Source organism: Oncorhynchus keta, chromosome 16 (assembly GCF_023373465.1).
Source record: "Oncorhynchus keta strain PuntledgeMale-10-30-2019 chromosome 16, Oket_V2, whole genome shotgun sequence".
Lineage (NCBI taxonomy): Eukaryota > Metazoa > Chordata > Actinopteri > Salmoniformes > Salmonidae > Oncorhynchus > Oncorhynchus keta.
The window spans coordinates 15,887,983-15,912,514 of NC_068436.1; the positions used below are offsets into that span (position 1 = coordinate 15,887,983).

The 24,532-nt window shown below is 41.7% G+C and overlaps 1 protein-coding gene and 1 long non-coding RNA gene across 2 annotated transcripts; both read right to left on the minus strand.

The window, feature by feature from the left end:
* Positions 1-680: 680 nt before the first annotated feature.
* LOC118377471 (probable E3 ubiquitin-protein ligase HERC4) lies at positions 681-22,245 on the minus strand. The gene is made up of 24 exons (XM_052464807.1): positions 21,937-22,245; positions 16,074-16,188; positions 15,875-15,945; positions 15,253-15,474; positions 14,980-15,071; positions 14,658-14,788; positions 14,350-14,477; positions 14,156-14,232; positions 13,952-14,070; positions 12,562-12,621; positions 12,352-12,457; positions 12,029-12,221; positions 11,692-11,849; positions 11,516-11,596; positions 11,270-11,380; positions 11,002-11,094; positions 7,594-7,719; positions 7,353-7,493; positions 7,004-7,170; positions 5,844-5,907; positions 5,695-5,753; positions 5,401-5,584; positions 4,985-5,084; positions 681-2,997 (listed from the first exon to the last, which is right to left on the minus strand). Exons 1-24 carry the CDS (start codon positions 22,163-22,165, stop codon positions 2,780-2,782), a joined length of 3,045 nt encoding a protein of 1,014 aa, XP_052320767.1. The 5' UTR covers positions 22,166-22,245; the 3' UTR covers positions 681-2,779.
* Positions 22,246-23,352: 1,107 nt separating this feature from the next.
* On the minus strand, positions 23,353-24,520 carry LOC127907975 (uncharacterized). The gene is made up of 2 exons (XR_008065785.1): positions 24,426-24,520; positions 23,353-24,349 (listed from the first exon to the last, which is right to left on the minus strand). It is a non-coding gene; the product is annotated as an uncharacterized LOC127907975 (long non-coding RNA).
* Between the last annotated feature and the right edge of the window lie 12 nt (positions 24,521-24,532).

Below are 24,532 nucleotides of genomic sequence, written 5' to 3' on the forward strand. Positions count from 1 at the left end.
TCACAATAACTCAGCACTGGGATTAAAAACTAGAATTGCATATGTACAGAGAGATCTGTAAGTCTAGCTGTTAAGAGCATTAAGCCGGTAACAGAAAGGTTGCTGGTTTGAATCCCTGGTTTGAATGAGTCGGGTAGGTGAAAAATCGGTCAATGTGCCATTAAACAAGTTATTTAATCCTAAACGCTAATCTGTAAAGTGTAACTGAGATGTAACTGACATGTAACAAGAGGAAAACTGCCAATGTACAACCAAGTTTCAAAAATGCATGTTATGTATTCTAACAACAAGTCTTTTTAACCTTTATTTAACTAGGCAAGTCAGTTAAAAACAAATTCTTATTTTCAATGACAGCCTAGGAACAGTGGGTTAACTAACTGCCTTGTTCAGGGGCAGAACAACAGATTTGTACCTTATCAGGTCAAAGATTTGAACTTGCAACCTTTCGGTTACTAGTCCAACGCTCTAACCACTAGGCTACCCTGCCGCCCTGTGAGATCCAACACAGCACAATTGAAAAATATATGGCAATTAGAAATGAAAACGTGTCGTTTTGCTCACAACCCAATGTAGCTTTCTGTTTTTATGTCATATCAATAGTTTTCATGACCTGCCGTGAGTAACCATGGGTAAAGAATCGTTTTCATGACCTACCCTGAGTAAACATAGGCAAACAATAGTTTTCATGACCTACCCTGTGTAACATAGCTGTACAGCTGTGATAAGATTTATTAGGATATGCACAGAGGAATGCAAATATTTACAATGTGATTTCCATCCTAGAGACACAACACATGTTCTATATCTCTCTCTGTCCCTTTCATACACTCAAACCCCTGTCTCCTCCTCCTCTTCCCTCCAGCCAGTCTCTACAGATCCACTGCTTTAGACTAGAGGAGCATAGTACCATGACTGTGTCCAAGGCCTGGACGTTACACCAGCACTTCCAGGGTTTCCCCAAGGCTAGTGATTTCCATCTGAGGGAGGAGATGCTGCTGCAGACCAGGGATGGACAGGTGAGGATAGGATAGACTTTAAAGGGCAATTCCACCACTTTTCAACCTTACTTTCATTATCTGCAGCACAATACCAGTGTGTACATATGTGGAAACGGTGCATTTCTATGTTTTGTAAATATATATATATATATATAACATTAAAAAGTTCTACTTGATAACATCATCAAAAGTTTTAAAAACAGTGGTTTTCCAACACTGAGATTCGCGGTGATGTGGGGAGCAAGATAATACCTTCCCTCTGGGTAGAACCACATTGCAGGTTTTTTTTCAATCACAGTTTTTTAAACTTTGAATCCTACCCTGTGATGTCACAGAGAAGCATTTTTTTTAGGACCTTCTTATCTTTTTAACCACGGATCATAGAAGCGCACTGTTTTCACACATGTAGACACTGGATTGGTGCTGTAGATAATGAATATGAAGTTGAAATGGGAGTAATTGCCCTTTAATGTCCCTGAGGGGGGAATTGTCTTGGCAGTAGCCCTACTGAAAATTTCACACAAAATTAACACATTCATTTTGCAATTCTAACACATTCCATGTTATGTGAAATGACTTGATAATCTGTGGTTAATACATTTGTATTAGAATCCTTGAGCCGACTAGGTAAAAAATACATAACTCTAATTGCTCTGGATAAGAGTGTCTTCTAAAATGTACAAGTTTAGATAGCTAATGTACCAATCTGTAAAATATGAATTAACATGGGCTAATTGAGTGACATATAACAAGAGGAAAACTGCCAATTGCAGAATATGTATTATACTATTCTAACTCTCAACAATAAGTTCAGGCCCTATACAGCACAGTTTAAAAAAATATAATGGCCAAGAGAAATCAAACTGGGAGGTCTTCAAAGATAGATAGGAGGGGTTGAGGGTAGCTGAAGGATGGGACTAAAAACAAACAAAAATATATGGGGGATTGGAAATGATGCAGACAACTACATTGACAGAAGCCTCAATCTATCCGCAATATTAAAGCTGATCTTATTTTCATTTGTCCTCTTATGTAGCTACAGCCCTGATGCTATTATATTTCATTCTGCAGACACTGATTCAGCTTTGATCTAACTTTATTAAACAAGCACCATTCACCGGAGTATCCTGTTCTCTGGGCAGCCAAACTGTAGCAGAGGCTGTGCGTAAGGTAGAGAATTACGCACATGCTCAGAATCTTCGGACCTTTAGCTACCAGGAAAAGTTTTTTTTTGTCAAGATGGAATATCCTACAGTTTATGTCAGAATTGACTAGAATTTCACTTTTTGTAGCAGATTAGGAGAATTTACACAGCAAATGAGGATAATTAATGCAGCAGATTAGGAGAATTAGGTTAAGGATAGAAAAAGGGTTAAGGTTAGCTAAAATTCAAACATTTCCGAAAGAGGGTTCCTAAGAATTCATACCCACAGCCAATCTGTAAAGAGATAAAGAGCTCTCAATTTCTCTCAATTTACTCCACTGTTTGATCATTAAAGTATGATTGGCTTTCATTCATTTAGTTCATAATTATTTGACCAATCAACAGCACATTAGGCTACGAGGGGTCCGGAGGAGGCGTAAATGTTTCTATTAACAGTGGTTTCACTGGAAAAAAACATTAAGCATTTATGAAAGTTTATATTTATAAAGACTGCTCTTAATGTCTGAATATTTTCAGGTGTTAGCTCTGAATGTGCTTCATTGACTAAATAAAATCATAATATTGACAGACGTAGATAAAAACAAACTGCTAGGCTACTAGTAACATACTTCCCATTTCAAGCATCTCCAAACACATCACAGTGGGTGATAGCATGGAGAAGTTTCTCCTGTAGTGTGTCGATACTGCTGTAGTTAGGGAGGCATAACGTCACAGAGCACGTTTGTGCTTTCGGATAATATTCATCAGCGTCAGTGCTGCCCAAAGACGTGATTTGCATCTGCAGTTTGGAGAGACTTTGTCCTCTGGGCAGTCTGTCCGTTCCAGTCAGAAAAGCTAGAAGTTAGAAATGAGAGGAGAAGAATGATAAACTGACCAATCATTTGTGGAGTGCTACAATGATTTACTTAAAGGGGCAATCAGCAGTTGAAACAATAACAAAGCATCCTCTCCGCCAATGTGTCGGTATAAAGCTGAAGGAAGGGAGAAATTTAACCACCCTTAAATTCATAGACAGAGCTATGGATGAAAGGACTGACCATCCAAAATAGTTGTAACCATGTTTTGAGGCTATAAAAGTGTTTGTTTACCTTAACTTTGTTTACAAACATTGGAGAAAAACAAGCTTATATTTTGGGTTCTGATGGGGTACGCCAATGAGGAACTAATAAGGTACAGTTGAAGTCGGAAGTTAACATACACTTAGGTTGGAGTCATTAAAACGCGTTTCTCAACCACTTCACACATTTCTTGTGAAACTACAGTTTTGGCAAGTCAGTTAGGACATCTAGTTTGTGCATGACATAAGTCATTTTTCCAACAATTGTTTACAGACAGATTATTTCACTTATAATTCACTGTATCACAATTCCAGTGAGTCAGAAGTTTACATACACTAAGTTGACTGTGCCTTTAAATAGCTTTGAAAATTCCAGAAAATTATGTCATGGCTTTAGAAGCTTCTGATGGGTGAATTGACATAATTTGAGTCAATTGGAGGTGTACCTGTGGATGTATTTCAAGGCCTACCTTCAAACTCAGTGCCTCTTTGCTTGACATCATAGGAAAAGCAAAATAAATCAGCCAAGACCTCAGAAAATAAATTGTAGACCTCCACAAGGCTGGTTCCTCCTTGGGAATCATTTCCAAATGCCTGAAGGTACCACATTCATCTGTACAAACAATAGTACGCAAGTATAAACACCATGGGACCACGCAGCCGTCAAACCGCTCAGGAAGAAGACGCGTTCTGTCTCCTAGAGATGAACATACTTTGGTGCAAAAAGTGCAAATCAATCCCAGAACATCAGCAAAGGATCTTGTGAAGATGCTGGAGGAAACACGTACAAAAGTATATATATCCACAGTAAAACAAGTCCTATATCGACATAACCTGGAAGGTCGCTCAGCAAGGAAGAAGCCACTGTTCCAAAACAGCCATAAAAAAGCCAGACTACGGTTTGCAACTGCACATGGGGACAAAGATCTTACTTTTTGGAAAAATGTCCTCTGGTGTGATGAAACAAAAATATAACTGTTTGGACATAATGACCATCGTTATGTTTGGAGGAAAAAGGGGGAGACTTGCAAGCCGAAGAACACCATCCCAACCGTGAAGTACGGGGGGTGGCAGCATCATGTTGTGGGGGTGCTTTGCTGCAGGAGGGACCGGTGCACTTCACAAAATAGATGGCATCATGAGGAAGGAACATTATGGGGATATATTGAAGCAACATCTCAAGACATCAGTCAGGAAGTTAAAGCTTGGTCGCAAATGGGTCTTCCAAATGGATAATGACCGCAAGCATACTTTCAAAGTTGTGGCAAAATGGCTGAAGGACAACAAAGTCAAGGTAATGGAGTGGCAATCACAAAGCCCTGACCTCAATCCTATAGAAAATGTGTGGGCAGAACTGAAAAAGCATTTGCGAGCAAGGAGGCCTACAAACCTGACTCAGTTACACCAGCTCTGTCAGGAGGAATGGGCCAGAATTCACCCAACTTATTGTGGGAAGCTTGTGGAAGGCTACCCAAAACATTTGACCCAAGTTAAACTATTTAAAGGCAATGCAACCAAATACTAACTGAGTGTATGTAAACCTCTGACAAACTGGGAATGTGATGAAAGAAATAAAAGCTGAAATAAAATCACTACTATTATTCTGACATTTCACATTCTTAAAATAAAAGTGGTGATCCTACCTGACCTAAGATAGGGAATTTTTACTAGGATTAAATTAAATTTGTAAGTCCAAAAATGGATGTAGCAACTGCAGATTGCCCCATTGAAGTTAGTTAATCATAATTGTGTTAATTAACTAACTTAGGAACTTCTTCTTTTCCTCCTCTGAGAACTCTGTGAAAACCCTCCAGAAGTTCTGGATGATGTCATCTGTGGGCCTATATCCTTGATACTTGGCATTCTGTTATTGCAGAGAAAAACATAACGAAACAACTGCATGTACAGTAGGCCATGCCACTGTATTATAGCCATAGACTGTATAGCCCAAACAGGATGGGACCAGATTTAACCACGGGAGCATAGAGCTGCTAGCCTGGTTACCATCTCTGTTCAGCTATTACATTCTACTCCTTGCCACTCATGTCATTTGGAGTGGAATGTTAGCTAAAAAGTCTGGTACTCTGACTACAGAGCTGCTATATAGGCTACCATACATGTATTTCAAATTATAGTTAATTATGTACTCTTATTACGTATCTAAACAGGTAGAATTTGACCTCTCTCAACTTGTCCCACTCGTAGTTGTCATCTCCTTGTAGAAGTGTCATCAGCTCCTCAGGTAGAAACATCCTCCATGTCTGTGTAGGGCAGCCTTTGTGGAAGCCTTTCTCAAAGTCTGCAAACTGGCTCTGCACTGACTTGTTGAGCTTCATGTCAACGTACAAGTCAACATATTTCTTCCTGTGAATGATATATGGCAAACCAATGTTTGTTTATGAGTATAGAACACATCCTGTGGAATCATTTAGTTAATTCAAGAAATTCATAAATTGATAAATCATCAAATATACCTGTTGATCATGGTAACTGGGAGCTCCTCTCCATTTGGTATCAGTTCTTGCCCTTTGTCCTTCAAAAGACAATAACGATTATTACAGCATCAGCTGGGGTTACCTGTGTAGGCTACCAAAAACAGCTAAAGGTATCAATTCTCTCTTACCATGAAAACCAAATCCAGCGCTTCAACAACCTCCTCATCTTCATCCAACACATACTGCAAGCCACTAATTTTAAACAAACAAACAGTAGATATGTGATATGAGGAGATAATAGTATATCTGTATTACAACTACAATGTTAAAATGAAGTGCTTTGTAACACCCAAACTAGTGGCAACTGAGCTGCCACCAACTTGAAGGAGACAAAACCTTAATTTTGCAGGAGTATTGAAACATCATCGTGAAATGTTTTGGTTATCCTCATGAAAGATACCTACATTTTAAGAAACATATTAAGTTGGATTTATTCATACATTATTTTGGTAAAATGACATTAACAAATCATTGAAACGACTTGCATTCATTTAAAAAAAAAATGTTTTGGTGGGGGTATTTTTACACTTTATTGAGACGGTTATGAAATGACAGAGGAGATACAGATAGGTGGGAAACAGATTGAAGGGTTGGAGCGGGGAATTTAACCCCGGTCTTTGATGGGGAGAGGGGTGACATGTCTGGGCCAGGTACATTATCGCTAGACATGGGCTCTGCACGACTTGCATTCATTTTTATAAAGTATATGTTGGTCTTTTTGTTGTCAATTTCAATTCACCTCAGAATCATTTCTTACAGTGTGGCTGCGTAGTTGAGTGGGTAAAATTCCAACGAAATGTACCAACTTACTGCCCCTCCTGTTTCTAACCTGTCTAAATAAAGCATTGAAAAAAAGAATTCCACAAAAAATGATTCTCCATGGGCCCTTATCATCAATCTATATTGATGAACCAGTGAACCAGTGATTGTATGAGAAACATAGTTTTTGTGTTTTGATCGTTCCTTTTACATGCATTGAAACCCTAAAAAGTGTTTTCACAACATTCTCTTAAAAACACAAATATTCAGGTTGAAAAACCACTTTGGGTGTTTCAGAGTACTTGATTTCTGTTTTTAAACACATTTTGTGCATCAAAACACTTCCCTTGTGTTTACATTCAAACCCCCTCGAAACACCAGATCTCATCTTAGGTGCACTACTTTTCCTGGTTTCATGGCACAATCATGGTGTTTTGAGACTTTCTCCTTTTACACTGTTCCGTAGCAGCAGTTGAAGAGATGAACATATATTATGGACCCATCTTCTTTTTCAGCAGAATAATTGTACCTTGCTTCAGTTGGAGACAGCTCTTTAAGGTCATCCAATGTTGTAGTCAGACCCAGAAGCTTCTTGAAGAGAGCCAGAGGGAAGCAGAGGTTCAGAACACACTGATTATACAGTGCCTTCCCACAGAGCAGCCCAAGTAAGTAGAATTCATCAGTGATACCGCCGTCCTATGGATAAAAATAAATAAATACAATGCCACAAGCCATTAAATATTACAAATATTTTATAGTATAATAACAGTACCATAATTGGCATTTCTAAGAGTGGATATTTCGAAGTTAGTAAATTAAATTGTGGGGAAATATTGAGTTAAATCTGGGAACAATATGTAACTGAATATGGAACGTACATCTGTTGTGAGCCATGCTAGTCCAGACTCGTAAACCTCCAGTGTCTTTGGTTCCATTGTGAGAAGTTCCCTCCCCAGGAGGCTGAAGAATTCCAGTGAAACACCACCTTCATCCACACCATCCTCCGCTTGAAACTTCACCTGGAGACAAAAACAGTTTAGAACACTTGAGATGATAAACCTAAATAGTCACACAGAAAGCTACCACATTCTCCAAAATACAGAAAAGCAGAACACTTACCTTTAAAGCCACCATGTGGCAAATCATTTTTCGCAGTTGCTGAAAGGTATCATCCAGAAGTGTTTCCCGATCCACCTTTAGGGTGTCGTCACAAAACCAACCGTATTCGATGTCCTCATGACAATCCTTGGATAAGATTATTAAAAGGTATGTGAATATTAGTGAAAACTCTTTGGCAGAACAGCAAAATATTAACATTTTTTAAAATTAAATTTACCTTGTGCCCAGCAACTTCAATCTGGATAATGTCTAACATACACTGTAAAAAAAAGGTGGCATGGCACTGTTGTTCGTCTTAAGTGCTCTATTCAATTTGTCTGAAATCAAATAACGAATTTGACAGATCAATGTGAATTTTGAATTGAATGAAAGCGTCTAAATTGCTTTCAACACCTCATAGCAGTGGGCGCAATGTATCGGTGGCAGCCTATCAGATGAGTTGGAGGGGTGGACTATTGGGGTCGTGACATTCAGATTGTTATTTTTGGCTATCCCTGAGAGTGACTGTCATTCCATGTCATTTGTTCAACCTCATAAGGATTGGACCCTTTTTAAAATGTTTGCCTAAAATGACATACCCAAATCTAACTGCCTGTGGCTCAGGACCTGAAGCAAGGATATGCATATCCTTGATACCATTTGAAAGGAAACACTTTGAAGTTGGTGGAAATGTGAAATGAATGTAGGAGAATATAACACATTAGATCTGGTGAAAGATAATACAAAGAAAAAAACATGGGTTTTCCTTTGTTGTTGTTGTTGTTGTTGTTGTTGTTGTTCCATCATATTTGAAATGCAAGACACAGCAGGGGTAAAAACTGTACAACGCAGTTCCTACATTTGAATATAAAAATGTATGGGGGGTTGTCCCGTAGAGGTTAATGGTAATACTGTATGTTCACTGCCAGCACTGAATCTTAAATGAGATCCATGTAAGTACTGTTTTAGTAAAGAGTTTAGAAAGATTTCTATTAATGAGATGATCACCATTTGGTTATAATATTGTTACCAGTTAATGTGAGTAATTTGCAGTACTTTTTCCATGTTATGGAACCATCTTAATATCTTGATTAACAGGACAGGGATTTAATTGCTTGTAACCCAAGTGAAGAAATTTGGATAGGTAATTCCAACATGAAAAAATGGGTTATACAGTATATACACTCAGTCAAAAGTTTGGACACACCTATTCATTCAAGGTTTTTTATTTATTTGGACTATTTTCTACATTGTAGAATAATAGTGAAGACATCAAAACTATGAAATAACATATGGAATCATGTTGTAACCAAAAAAGTATTAAACCAATCAAAATATATTTAAGATTTGAGATTCTTCAAAGTAGCCACCCTTTGCCTTGATGGCAGCTTTGCACACTCTTGGCATTCTCTCAACCAGGTTCATGAGGTAGTCACCTGGAATTCATTTCAATTAACAGGTGTGCCTTGTTAAAAGTTAATTTGTGGAATATCTTGAGACAATCAGTTGTGACAAGGTAGGGGTGGTATACAGAAGATAGCCCTATTTGGTAAAAGACCAAGTACATATTATGACAAGAACAGCTCAAATAAGCAAAGAGAAACTACAATCCAGCATTACTTTGAGACAAAGGTCAGTCAATGCGGAAGATTTCAAGAACTTTGAAAGTTTCTTCAAATGCAGTCGCAAAAACCATCAAGCGCTATGATGAACCTGGGTCTCATGAGGACCGCCACAGAAAAAGAAGACCCAGAGTTACCTCTGCTGCAGAGGATCAGTTCATTATAGTTAACTGCACCTCATATTGCTGCCCAAATAAATGCTTCACAGAGTTCAAATAACAGGCACATCTCAACATCAACTGTTCAGAGTAGACTCATGGTCGAATTGTTGCAAAGAAACCACTACTAAAAAGAAGAGACTTGCTTGGGACATTAGACCGGTGGAAATCTGTCTTTTGGTCTGATGAGTCCAAATTTGAGATTTTTTTGTCCCAACCACAGTGTCTTTGTGAGATGCAGACTAGGTGAACGGATGATCTCCACATGTGTGGTTCCCACCGTGAAGCATGGAGGAGGAGGTGTGATAGTGCTTTGCTGGTGATACTGTCAGTGATTTATTTCTAATTCAAGGCACACTTAACCAGCAATAACCACAGCATTCTGCAGCGATACGCCATCCCAACTGGTTTGAGCTTAGTGGGACTATAATTTGTTTTTTAAACAGGACAATGACCCAACACACCTCCAGGCTGTGAAGGGCTATTTTACCAAGAAGGAGAGTGATGGAGTGCTGCATCAGATTGTCAGGATTTGGCCAGGATTGTTCAGGTTTTGGTCACTAGATGCCCCCATTGTGCTTTTTTGACCCTTTTGTTTTTCCCTTGTTCTAGTTATTAGTTGCACCTGTGCCTCATTTCCCTTTAAACTATTTAAACCCTTAGTGTTCCTCAGTTCTTTGCTCTGTGTTTGTATGTTAGCACCCAGCCATGCTGTGAACTTTTGTTTCTCTAGTTGGATTTTATTGTTTATTTTTGATTATTCTTTTGAGGTTTGTTTTTTTCCCTGCTGTTCTTACCACTTTGAATTTTCCTTGTCTTGGAGGATATACATTTCTTCTCTTGGAATTACTTTTGACGTTGTGGATGTATATTTTTGCCTGAAGATCTTTTTTCTTCATTAAATCACCGTCTCTAGTACTGCTGTGTCTGACTCATCTTCTGGGTTCTGCTGACTATTAGTGGCTCAGTTTACTAAGTGATTGTTTCTCACACTGGAGACCTGAGTTCGTAACCGGGTCCTGACACAGATGACCTGGCCTTCACAATCACCCAATCTCAATCCAATTGAGATGGTTTGGGATGAGTTGGACCGCAGAGTGAAGGAAAAGCAGTCAACAAGTGCTCAGCATTTGTGGGAACTCCTTCAAGACTATTGGAAAATAATTCCAGGTGAAGCTGGTTGATAAAATGCCAAGAGCGTGCAAAGCTGTCTTCAAGGCAAAGGATGGCTACTTTAAAGAATCTAAAATATATTTTGATTTGTTTAACACTTTTTTTTACATATGATTCCATATGTGTTTATTTCATAGTTTTGATGTCTTCACTAATATTCTACAATGTAGAAAAATCGTAAAAAATAAAGAAAAACTTGGAATTAATAGGTGTGTCCAAACTTTTTTTTAATGTTAGTGAGTATTTGTGATTTATTAGGTTTAACAAAAGAGTGTTGAAATAGGTTGCAACTTGAAATATAGGTTTCTTAATAATCAAATATAAAGGTTAAATTAAGTCATGTATTTGGTTTCAACAAATGTTTTTTTTTTCAATTGAGAACCTGACTCATTTACTTCTAACCAGTTGATGCAACTTTTTTAGGTTGATCAAAAGACATTTTTTACAGTGTAGTTTTTAAAAATGCAGGTACTTACTTTGATCTGATCAAATGCATACATCCACACTGTACATTTGGCTTCAGTGTCCAGGATACAGGGGTAGTCCTTCAGGAGGCATAATATGTTATCCTAAAGTGCCAAATGTAAAGGGATTTTACACTCAAAATACAACCTAGTGCAATTTCCCAACTACCTTGGCTGTAGTCGATTCCCCAAGACAGTTTTCAATATATATATTGTTTACGTAGGCATTTGTTATGCTAAAATACGAATATGTTTCTAGTGATTGGAAAATAACAAATACCTTATAATGTTTTATTTTGCTCAATATCATGTCACTTTCAATCCAATATGTGTCATCCTCTCCTGAGATATCCCAGACCAGCTCTCTCAGTTCTGAATTTAAGTCTCGTACCTGAGTTTGGAGAGAGGTGAAAATGCTAAGGAGACTATATGCAGTGTATTGCAGGACCTGAAATAAAACATTGCATGGTTTTTCATTAAATGATTGTTGCAGAAATGTGTATGAAATGCACTGTATTGTACAAACCAGCTTAGCCTGAAAGAGAGAACTGACTTTGTTGACATGGAAAGTGTCAACTGTGATTCTTCTGTGTCTCTTGCTGTTCGCCTACATGCAAGAGAGAATATTGATATGCAGTGCAGTGAACATTTAAAATGATTTGTGGCCATGAGCAATATTTGAAATGATCAAGTAATACCCACATCATAAAGCCTTTTCAGAACCCCAAAAGTCTTCTTTAATGATTTTCTATGATCACATCGTTTGACTGCCATCTGGTGAAGGTACTCTGCTGACACGGAGTGGAATACTTTCACCACGGTTCGGAAGAAGGAATCTGACAGTGTCGACCATAGGCCCTCTGTTGGAATTAGCCTGGAGTTTAGTTGATACAAGAGCACACAGATGACCTCATATATCAAAAAAAGAGAATAGAATAGAAGAGAAGAAAATAGAAGAGAATAGAAGAGAAGAAAATAGAAGAGAATAGAAGAGAGGAAAATAAAAGACAAGACGTGTATTGATGGATGGTGACTTTACCAAGGACCTGGAGCTTGTCTGGGTTCAGTCTGAGGACGGCAGCAGCGAAGGCCTCAGTAATGTCTATGCCACGTTGTTGTTTTAGGAGAACCCTCAGGAGCTCAGGGATGATGAGGTACACCCTCAGACACTCCACACCAATTGGATCCTTACTCAGGGAGGGAAGGAGTATGCGCTGGACAACATCTTCAACCTAGAACCATGACAGGAGTGCTTGTGGGTCACAACTAAAGGACTTAAGTGGTCAAATTGAATATCAAGGACAACAAACAGAAGTATTGAAAATAAGTATCTGATCATAAAGATAATAAATGAAATGATACCTCAGCCAGAACTTTGTCCTTTTCTGCAAGCCTTTGAAAAGCCATTCGGGCGAGTGACAAGTCCAGGCCAGAGTGCTTCATTGAGGTTTGGTAGTGTTTATCATGACTAGAGTAACAAGACCAAGAAATACAATTAAATATGCAACAAAAAAACAATGAAAGTATTCAATAATGTGATAAAACATTCATGGATAGGCAGTGAGTTCTTACCTTTTGTCCAGGAAGCTCCCATTTAAACATGATGCAGAAGAGAACGTTTCTGTGATTTCCCTGAAAATAAATGTGAAGATTCTTATAGTTCAGTGCAGGTAAGTTCCTGAGACCTTTATCTTTTCAGGAGTTGTTTTGTATCACTGAGTCATGTATGTTTGTGTTGCCTTGTCCAATTATCAACCATCATGAGTTGTTTATTTGTATTGATCCTGGGGACGAGGTTCATTTGTATCATACACTATATATACAAAAGTATGTGGACACTCCTTCAAATTAGTGGATTTGGCTATTTCAGCCACACTGGTTACTGACAGGTGTATAAAATCGAGCACACAGCCATGTAATCTCCATAGACAAACACTGGCAGTAGAATCGCCTGACTGAAGAGCTCAGTGACTTTCAACGTTTCACTGTCAGAGGATGCCACCTTTCCAACAAGTCAGTTCATCAAATTTCTGCCCTGCTAGAGCTTCCACGGTCAACTGTAAACGCTGTTATTGTGAAGTGGAAACGTCTAGGAGCAACAACGGCTCAGCCACTAAGTGGTAGGCCACACAAGCTCACAGAATGGGACCGCTGAGTGCTGAAGTGCGTAAAAAATATATATGTTCTCGGTTGCAACACTCACTACCGAGTTCCAAACTGCCTCTGGAAGCAACCTCAGCACAAGAACTGTTCGTCGGGAGCTTCATGAAATGGGTTTCCATGGCCGAGCAGCCGTATAGCATGTGCAATAATGCCAAGCATCGGCTGGAGTGGTGTAAAGCTCGCCACCAATGGACTCTGGAGCAGTGGAAACACGCTTTCTGGAGTGATGAATCACACTTCACCATCTGGCAGTCCATCTAGTCTGGTTTTGGCGGATGCCAAGAGAACACTACCTGCCCGAATGCATAGTGCCAACTGTGGTTTGGACTAGGCCCCTTAGTTCCAGTAAAGGGAAATCTTAATGCTACAGCATACAATTCTAGACGACTTTGTGCTTCCAACTTTGTGGAAAGCCCTTTCTTGTTTCAGCATGGCAATGCCCCCATGCACAAAGCGAGGTCCATACAGAAATGGAGTCGAGATCAGTGTGTAAGAACTTGTCTGGCCTGCACAGAGCCCTAACCTCAACCCCATCGAACAACTTTGGGATAAATTGGAACGCCGACTGCGAGCCAGGCCTAATCGCCCAACATCAGTAACCGAACTCACTAATGCTCTTGTGGCTGAAGGAAGCAAGTCCCGAAGCAATGTTCCAACATCTAGTGGAAATCCTTCCCAGAAAAATGGAGGCTGTTATAGCAGTAAAGGGGGTACAAACTCCATATTAATGCCCATGATTTTTAAATGAGATATTCGACCAGCAGGTGTCCACATACTTTTTGTCATGTGGGGTACTTACTTCTGTATTTTCTCCCATGATTTTGAGTCGCATTGCAAGATCCATCTGTCAATGACGTCATTGTCTAATGTTTGAATCATTTTTTCAACACGGGAGTCATTCATCCCTTTTCCTGATTCCTGTAATAACAATTTGACGTAGTGTATAAAAACAATGTTGAATACTAAGGACTCACTCAGAACAAACTATCTGTAAATGCAATACCTTAGCGGAACTGCACACGGCAAAAGAATGGTTTCCTCCAGCAAAGGTTTGTTCAATTTGCTGGTCATCAATGTGGTCTGAAAGTTATAAACCTGTTATTTTATCATTTCATAGAGACCAACATTTCTGCCTAAGTACTGTATTGCATTTGAATTAGGTCACATTATGCAGAGGAAAATAAATGATTTAACTACCCTGTGGGAGCTGTACTGGCAGAGGCACAGACTGATCCATCTTGACTCCATTTCCCAGCTGCCCTTGCTCTCCATGCCCAAATGAGTAGATATTTTTGAAGGAGCCCACAAACGCCAATGTGTGGTTTCTAATTTGACAAACAGGATTGTAGGTCAAGGAAAAATCACAAATCAACTGTGATCCCTAAGAATGGATATATCTAATAATATACCCAGTGACACCCCAAGCTACATCCATTGATCTTTGTGTGACTATGTATGATTGTACAGAGATTCACATTAATTATATCAATCTAGTAACTACATACCTTCCACATGCTATCTGGGTCACCTTTGCCCCCCAGAGTTCGGCCACCAGTCGAGGTCGTAGTTCATTTCTGAGAGTGTTGTGTCCAAGCTGTCCATATCGACCCGAGCCAAATGTGAACACTAAACCTCCCTAGAACAAAACCCATTCACACAGTTATCATGATGATGTGTTTGGCTCCTGTTGTTGATATGAATGTTTCTACTGTATGTGATGCTAACCAGCAAGACATCATTGGTCCAAACATTCTTTAGGCCTTAATAGTACTGGGAGAATAAACATACTATCAGTTGGAAATATTGTTGTGTAAAAAACGTCAGAACCTTTGTCAGAACAGCAGTATGCTCCCCTCCACAGGAAACAGCAACGGTCTTCTTTAGATTCAGGCAATCAACAGGAGCTGGAGCAGGTCTGTCTGTAGAAAATAGATTTCACCCATTTTTTTTCTTCCTTGCTCGTCTTTTAAAAAAAAAACTAAATAATGATAATGATTTCATACTGTCTGCTTCAAACATATCAAACGTACTCCTTTTCTTTAAAAGATACCAACTATTAATGAAAGAGATATTATTTTATAATATTTGTGTATACAGTACCTATTGTGTCCCCCAGTCCCAGCTGCCCGGCGCTGTTCTTGCCCCAGCCGAACACGGCTCCAGAGAGGGACAGGGCGAAGCTGTGGTCTCCCCCAGCGGTGATCTGAGCCAGGGGGATCCCTGACAAAGACTTGACAGGCTGGGGAGACAAGGTGCTGGGCTCTCCCTCCCCCAAACCCAGCTGTCCGCTGGAGTTCTGGCCCCACGTGAACACTTTACCATCTAATGGAGGGTCAAATAATATATATAATATATATAATAATAATATTTGTACATAGGAAATCTCACAGGACACAGGACACGTGCTGCATTGTTAGAGTATGTGATAAATGTAGTTTTATTTTAAATGTCTATTGTGAACCTTCTCAAACTGATTTAGTTTTTTATCACTCTTTATTTCTGCACTATGAACTTTCAGGCATGTCCCAATAAAACATCTCGATTTCAGCATTAAAACCTCCATTTATTTTTTTATTGTTTTGACAGTGTGTGGGTCTCCATCTCTTCCAGTATCTATGTACCTGGAACAGAGACTATTTGGTATAAAGGACATTCAAAGAGCACAGACAGCCTCCTATCATATCCCGTCTCAAACTGAGTGATTTAGAATGTGATTGTTTACCTTGGGTTAGTGCAATGGAATGGTGGTCTCCACATGCAACTTGAATTACCTGATTCAAGTTACCCACTGGGCTGAGAAAACACAAGAGAAACAGACAGACCAAAAGTGACTATTTCAATATGTTCAGTTGATCAAATTGACAGATGCATCAAAACATTGTGTGAGTAGGCCGAAATAGAGATGTGTCATTCTGTCCTACCTGGGATCATTGGAGGCAGAGGTAAGACAAAAAACTCTGCCCTCCTCAGACAGTAAAACAACATGGGCATCTCCGCAACTCAGAGCCAGAATCTTCTCCCTGCACTCCACACCCTCTATACAAATAAAATATAAATAAAATATTTTTAAAAGGTCCAATGCAGCCATTTTTATTTCAATATCAAATCATTTCTCGGTAACAATTAAGTACCTTACGCAATGTTTTCAATTAAAAATAATAATAATAATAAACTTCCTAGCAAAGAGCAATTTCTCAAACAAGAATTTGGCCAGGACTGTTTGGGAGTGGTCTGAGTGGGGATGGGAACACTGAAAACTCTTTTGTTTCCAGGTAGAACGCCTTTGGGTTCTACATGGAACCCAAAAATATTCTACCTGGAACCCAAAAGGGTATTCCTATGGGGCCAGCTGATGAACCCCTTTGGAACCCTTATTTCTATGTATGGTGTTGCTGTTATGCTGATGAATGAGGACCCAAAAGCGACTTGGCGAAAACAGAGTCTTTATTCCAGTAAAGGATAAGAGCACTACTCCTGGACAATCAGAGCAGAAAACAAAACATAAAAACTTAAATCCACTCGTAGTGACGAGGACAGACTGGAGACTCGACCATTAACTGTAGGTTGCCTCGGGAAGGCACCGACCGTAGCGGACTCAGACACCTGCTCACACGCAGCATCTGAAGGAGACAAGACATGACAGGGCGAGACAAAGACACAGCACAGCGAACATCATACAAGGATCCGACAAGGACAGAAGCGGAAAACAAGGGGAGAAATAGGGACTCTAATCAGAGGACAGAATAGGGGACAGGTGTGAAAAGACTAAATGAGTGAGTTAGGAGAATGAGGAACAGCTGGGAGCAGGAACGGAACATAGAGAGAAGAGAGAGAGGGAGGGGAGAGAAAGGGATAGAAAAAGGGAACAAACCTAATAAGACCAGCAGGGGGAAACGAACAGAAGGGAAAGCATAATGACAAGACAATATAAGACAAAACATGACAGTACCCCCCCACTCACCGAGCGCCTCCAGGCGCACTCGAGGAGGAATCCTGGCGGCAACGGAGGAAATCATCAATCAGCGAACGGTCCAGCACGTCCCGAGATGGAACCCAACTCCTCTCCTCAGGACCGTAACCCTCCCAATCCACTAAGTACTGGTGACCACGTCCCCGAGAACGCATGTCCATGATCCTACGTACCTTGTAAATAGGTGCGCCCTCGACAAGGACGGGGGGAAGGGAAGACGAACGGGGTGCGAAGAAAGGGCTTGACACAGGAGACATGGAAGACAGGATGGACGCGACGAAGATGTCGCGGAAGAAGCAGTCGCACAGCGACAGGATTGACGACCTGGGAGACACGGAACGGACCAATGAACCGCGGAGTCAACTTACGAGAAGCTGCCGTAAGGGGAAGGTTACGAGTGGAAAGCCACACTCTCTGGCCGCGACAATACCTAGGACTCTTAATCCTACGTTTATTGGCGGCTCTCACAGTCTGCGCCCTGTAACGGCAAAGTGCAGACCTCACCCTCCTCCAGGTGCGCTCACAACGTTGGACAAACGCCTGAGCGGAGGGAACGCTGGACTCGGCGAGCTGGGACGAGAACAGAGGAGGCTGGTAACCCAGACTACTCTGAAACGGAGATAACCCGGTAGCAGACGAAGGAAGCGAGTTGTGAGCGTATTCTGCCCAGGGGAGCTGTTCTGCCCAAGACGCAGGGTTTCTAAAAGAAAGGCTGCGTAGTATGCGACCAATCGTCTGATTGGCCCTTTCTGCTTGACCGTTAGACTGGGGATGAAAACCGGAAGAGAGACTGACGGAAGCACCAATCAAACGACAGAACTCCCTCCAAAACTGTGACGTGAATTGCGGACCTCTGTCTGAAACGGCGTCTAACGGGAGGCCATGAATTCTGAACACATTCTCGATGATGATTTGTGCCGTCTCCTTAGCGGAAGGAAGCTTAGCGAGGGGAATGAAATGTGCCGCCTTAGAGAACCTATCGACAACTGTAAGAATCACAGTCTTCCCCGCAGACGAAGGCAGACCGGTAATGAAGTCTAAGGCGATGTGAGACCATGGTCGAGAAGGAATGGGAAGCGGTCTGAGACGACCGGCAGGAGGAGAGTTACCTGACTTAGTCTGCGCGCAGTCCGAACAAGCAGCCACGAAACGGCGCGTGTCACGCTCCTGAGTAGGCCACCAAAAGCGCTGGCGAATAGAAGCAAGAGTACCTCGAACGCCGGGATGGCCAGCTAACTTGGCAGAGTGAGCCCACTGAAGAACAGCCAGACGAGTAGAAACAGGAACGAAAAGAAGGTTACTAGGACAAGCGCGCGGCGACGCAGTGTGAGTGAGTGCTTGCTTAACCTGTCTCTCAATTCCCCAGACTGTCAACCCGACAACACGCCCATAAGGAAGAATCCCCTCGGGATCAGTAGAAGCCACAGAAGAACTAAAGAGACGGGATAAGGCATCAGGCTTGGTGTTCTTACTACCCGGGCGATAAGAAATCACAAACTCGAAACGAGCGAAAAACAACGCCCAACGAGCTTGACGTGCATTAAGTCGTTTGGCAGAACGGATGTACTCAAGGTTCTTATGGTCAGTCCAAACGACAAAAGGAACGGTCGCCCCCTCCAACCACTGTCGCCATTCGCCTAGGGCTAAGCGGATGGCGAGCAGTTCGCGGTTACCCACATCATAGTTGCGTTCCGATGGTGACAGGCGATGAGAAAAATAAGCGCAAGGATGAACCTTATCGTCAGACTGGAAGCGCTGGGATAGAATGGCTCCCACGCCCACCTCAGAAGCGTCAACCTCGACAATGAATTGTTTAGTGACGTCGGGAGTAACGAGGATTGGAGCGGACGTAAAACGCTTCTTGAGGAGATCAAAAGCTCCCTGTGCGGAACCGGACCACTTAAAGCACGTCTTGACAGAAGTAAGAGCTGTGAGAGGGGCAGCAACTTGACCGAAATTACGAATGAAACGCCGATAGAAATTAGCGAAACCTAGAAAGCGCTGCAACTCGACACGTGACCTTGGAACGGGCCAATCACTGACAGCCTGGACCTTAGCGGGATCCATCTGAATGCCTTCAGCGGAAATAACAGAACCGAGAAAAGTGACGGAGGAGACATGAAAGGCGCACTTCTCAGCCTTCACGTAGAGACAATTCTCTAAAAGGCGCTGGAGTACACGTCGAACGTGCTGAACATGAATCTCGAGTGACGGTGAAAAAATCAGGATGTCGTCAAGGTAGACAAAAACAAAGATGTTCAGCATGTCTCTCAGTACATCATTAACTAATGCCTGAAAAACAGCTGGAGCATTAGCGAGGCCAAACGGCAGAACCCGGTACTCAAAATGCCCTAACGGAGTGTTAAACGCCGTTTTCCACTCGTCTCCCTCTCTGATGCGCACGAGATGGTAAGCATTACGAAGGTCCAACTTAGTAAAGAACCTGGCTCCTGCAGAATCTCGAAGGCTGATGACATAAGGGGAAGCGGATAACGATTCTTAACCGTTATGTCATTCAGCCCTCGATAATCCACGCAGGGGCGCAGAGTACCGTCCTTCTTCTTAACAAAAAAACCCCGCCCCGGCAGGAGAGGAAGAAGGCACTACGGTACCGGCGTCAAGAGAAACAGACAAATAATCCTCGAGAGCCTTACGTTCGGGAGCCGACAGAGAGTATAGTCTACCCCGAGGGGGAGTGGTCCCCGGAAGGAGATCAATACTACAATCATACGACCGGTGAGGAGGAAGGGAGTTGGCTCTGGACCGACTGAAGACCGTGCGCAGATCATGATATTCCTCCGGCACTCCTGTCAAATCACCAGGTTCCTCCTGAGAAGAGGGGACAGAAGAAACAGGAGGGATAGCAGACATTAAACACTTCACATGACAAGAAACGTTCCAGGATAGGATAGAATTACTAGACCAATTAATAGAAGGATTATGACATACTAGCCAGGGATGACCCAAAACAACAGGTGTAAAAGGTGAACGAAAAATCAAAAAGGAAATAGTCTCACTGTGGTTACCAGATACTGTGAGGGTTAAAGGTAGTGTCTCATATCTGATACTGGGAGATGACTACCATCTAAGGCGAACATAGGCGTGGGCTTCCCTAACTGTCTGAGAGGAATGTCATGTTTCCGAGCCCATGCTTCGTCCATAAAACAACCCTCAGCCCCAGAGTCTATCAAGGCACTGCATGAAGCAGCCGAACCGGTCCAGCGTAGATGGACCGACATAGTAGTACAGGATCTAGATGAAGAGACCTGAGTAGTAGCGCTCACCAGTAGCCCTCCACTTACTGATGAGCTCTCTTTTACTGGACATGAATTGACAAAATGTCCAGCAATACCGCAATAGAGGCACAGGCGGTTGGTGATCCTCCGTTCCCTCTCCTTAGTCGAGATGCGAATACCTCCCAGCTGCATGGGCTCAGTCTCTGAGCCGGAGGAAGGAGATGGTTGCGATGCGGAGAGGGAAACACCGTTAACGCGAGCTCTCTTCCACGAGCTCGGTGACGAAGATCTACCCGTCGTTCTAGGCGAATGGCGAGTGCAATCAAAGAGTCCACACTGGAAGGAACCTCCCGGGAGAGAATCTCATCCTTAACCTCTGCGTGGAGTCCCTCCAGAAAACGAGCGAGCAGCGCCGGCTCGTTCCAGTCACTTGAGGCAGCAAGAGTGCGAAACTCTATAGAGTAATCCGTTATGGATCGATCACCTTGACATAGGGAAGCCAGGGCCCTAGAAGCCTCCCTACCAAAAACTGAACGATCAAAAACCCGTATCATCTCCTCTTTAAAGCTCAGGTAATTGTTAGAACAATCAGCCCTTGCCTCCCAGATAGCTGTGCCCCACTCTCGAGCCCGGCCAGTAAGGAGTGATATGACGTAAGCAACCCGAGCTCTCTCTTGAGTATGTGTTGGGTTGGAGAGAGAACACAATATCACACTGGGTGAGAAAAGAGCGGCACTCAGTGGGCTGCCCGGAGTAACAAGGTGGGTTATTAACCCTAGGTTCCGGAGACTCGGCAGACCAGGAAGTAGCAGGTGGCACGAGACGAAGACTCTGGAACTGTCCAGAGAGGTCGGAAACCTGAGCGGCCAGGGTCTCAACGGCATGACGAGCAGCAGACAATTCCTGCTCGTGTCTGCCGAGCATGGCTCCCTGGATCTCGACGGCAGTGTTACGAGAATCCGTAGTCGCTGGGTCCATTCTTGGTCGGATCCTTCTGTTATGCTGATGAATGAGGACCCAAAAGCGACTTGGCGAAAACAGAGTCTTTATTCCAGTAAAGGATAAGAGCACTACTCCTGGACAATCAGAGCAGAAAACAAAACATAAAAACTTAAATCCACTCGTAGTGACGAGGACAGACTGGAGACTCGACCATTAACTGTAGGTTGCCTCGGGAAGGCACCGACCGTAGCGGACTCAGACACCTGCTCACACGCAGCATCTGAAGGAGACAAGACATGACAGGGCGAGACAAAGACACAGCACAGCGAACATCATACAAGGATCCGACAAGGACAGAAGCGGAAAACAAGGGGAGAAATAGGGACTCTAATCAGAGGACAGAATAGGGGACAGGTGTGAAAAGACTAAATGAGTGAGTTAGGAGAATGAGGAACAGCTGGGAGCAGGAACGGAACATAGAGAGAGAGAGAGAGAGAGGGAGGGGAGAGAAAGGGATAGAAAAAGGGAACAAACCTAATAAGACCAGCAGGGGGAAACGAACAGAAGGGAAAGCATAATGACAAGACAATATAAGACAAAACATGACAGTTGCGGGAAAACATTTAGGAAAGGTACTTAGTTTCCATGTGACCCTTTTCCCATCTTTATACTCGTGCATCCTGCAAGCGAATGACACTTTCCCATTACTTCTAATAAACGCGACCACTTTATTACCCGCGGACAGATGCGCAATTGGAGATTTCGTGAGTATGACATTTAGGCAACTATCCGTGTTCGCCTTTACCAAACCATTCGACTTTACTAAACCGAAGCCATCACGGTTGTTCTCTCCCCACGAAAACATTGTCAATGTGTTATTATTGTCGCCTTATAAACGTATCAATAATCAGCTAATCTTGATGGTCAGAGCAGTCTTTCTGTGCCCTGTGAGTCAGTGCGTTCTGAAGGGGAAAAGGGATGAACGCGACCATATGCAATAACAGCAAGGAACGAAAACGAAACTTGAGTTTACATTTTTCTACAAACAGAAACTTATGCCACAATGGGAATGGCCTGAGCAAACGAGACAGGCGCCGGGTAAAGTATTTTAATCAAACAAACACCCCAGCTAGCACATTTGGATCCTTGGAAGTTGTGGGGACATGCGTTTTTTTTGTTTCCCATTGGTTCAAGAGATGAAGCCATACGTTTCCTGACGGTTAAAACTGAACATATTTTGAACATTCTGAGAATGGAAGTAAAAATGTTGCATGTTCTGGGGACTTACATTTCTTGGTTGCAGGGAGGTTATTCTATGGTTCCCTGGAAGTTTTCCTGGGGGGTTTTATTACCTGAGAACAGGTTATTTGAGGGTAATTAAATAATGTCCTGAGACATTAACACTGCTAGTTTAGGTTAACTGTTTTGAACTCCAAGCACAATTCATTTGCTTAGGCATTAATCATGCAAACCCATGGAGCTAGCATGCCATGTTTTTTTAACTCATAGAAAGCTGTTCATTTTAGTCTATTCAAACAGACCCCTTCAAAGGAAATAAGCACTCATTAAGATCAGGTGTGGCCATTAAGTGGTTGCAGCCAACACACCCAAACACACTTAAGATAGAGGATAGAGAATTTTGTTGATGCTCGGAAAGGAATATGTTTTTAAATAACATTCAAAGGATGTTGAAAGAATGTCATGTTTTCATGGCAGTTTTTTTAATGTTCTGAGAACATTACTTTAAATAGAACATGAGAAAACCTGCAGAAAACGTTGTGCTGAAGTCCTGTTCTTCCCATGGAAGAACATTGTTCTCTGAACAATTTGAGAACATTCATTTAAATAGAACCCTGAGGAAACGTTATGGGAAGGTTGTATGCAAAATAACCTCGGGACAACCACACTCTCACCAAGCTCTAAGAAACATATGGTTCTCAGAATGTTATGTGCTCGCTGGGAAGGTTATGCACGTTGTAGGAGAAACCACACCACTGCTCTGCATCGAAGTGCTGACAGCAGTTCCCATTGATAAAAGAAAACACTTTGAGGTGAACTAATCATCTCTATTTATTAGATACATACAGAATTATTCCGTCAATAAAACACAAGATACAGACTTGTATGTCAAAATATGATGCAGACTTGTCCAGAAAAAAAGGATGTTCAAATGCCACACTACTGCAGGATTACATCAAATGCCACACTACTGCAGGATTACATCAAATGCCACACTATTGCAGGATTACATCAAATGCCACACTATTGCAGGATTACATCAAATGCCACACTATTGCAGGATTACATCAAATGCCACACTATTGCAGGATTACATCAAATGCCACACTATTACAGAATTACATCAAATGCCACACTATTACAGAATTACATCAAATGCCACACTATTGCAGGATTACATCAAATGCCACACTATTACAGAATTACATCAAATGCCACACTATTACAGAATTACATCAAATGCCACACTATTACAGAATTACATCAAATGCCACACTACTGCAGGATTACATCAAATGCCACACTATTACAGAATTACATCAAATGCCACACTATTACAGAATTACATCAAATGCCACACTACTGCAGGATTACATCAAATGCCACACTATTACAGAATTACATCAAATGCCACACTACTGCAGGATTACATCAAATGCCACACTATTGCAGGATTACATCAAATGCCACACTATTACAGAATTACATCAAATGCCACACTATTGCAGGATTACATCAAATGCCACACTATTACAGAATTACATCAAATGCCACACTATTACAGAATTACATCAAATGCCACACTACTGCAGGATTACATCAAATGCCACACTATTGCAGGATTACATCAAATGCCACACTATTACAGAATTACATCAAATGCCACACTATTGCAGGATTACATCAAATGCCACACTATTACAGAATTACATCAAATGCCACACTATTACAGAATTACATCAAATGCCACACTACTGCAGGATTACATCAAATGCCACACTATTACAGAATTACATCAAATGCCACACTACTGCAGGATTACATCAAATGCCACACTATTGCAGGATTACATCAAATGCCACTACAGGATTACATCAAATGCCAACTAACAGAATTACATCAAATGCCACACTATTGCAGGATTACATCAAATGCCACACTATTACAGAATTACATCAAATGCCACACTATTACAGAATTATCAAATGCCAAT

Excerpts from the sequence above, each read along its gene's own strand:
- LOC118377471 (XM_052464807.1), bottom strand. The coding sequence starts at position 22,165 with ATGTTTTCGTGGGGAGAGAACAACCGTGATGGCTTCGGTTTAGTAAAG. Across the intron at positions 11,095-11,269 it reads GCAAAATAAAACATTATAAG|GATAACATATTATGCCTCCT; the intron begins GTATTTGTTATT and ends TTGGCACTTTAG. Across the intron at positions 7,494-7,593 it reads GCCACATGGTGGCTTTAAAG|GTGAAGTTTCAAGCGGAGGA; the intron begins GTAAGTGTTCTG and ends TTTTGTCTCCAG.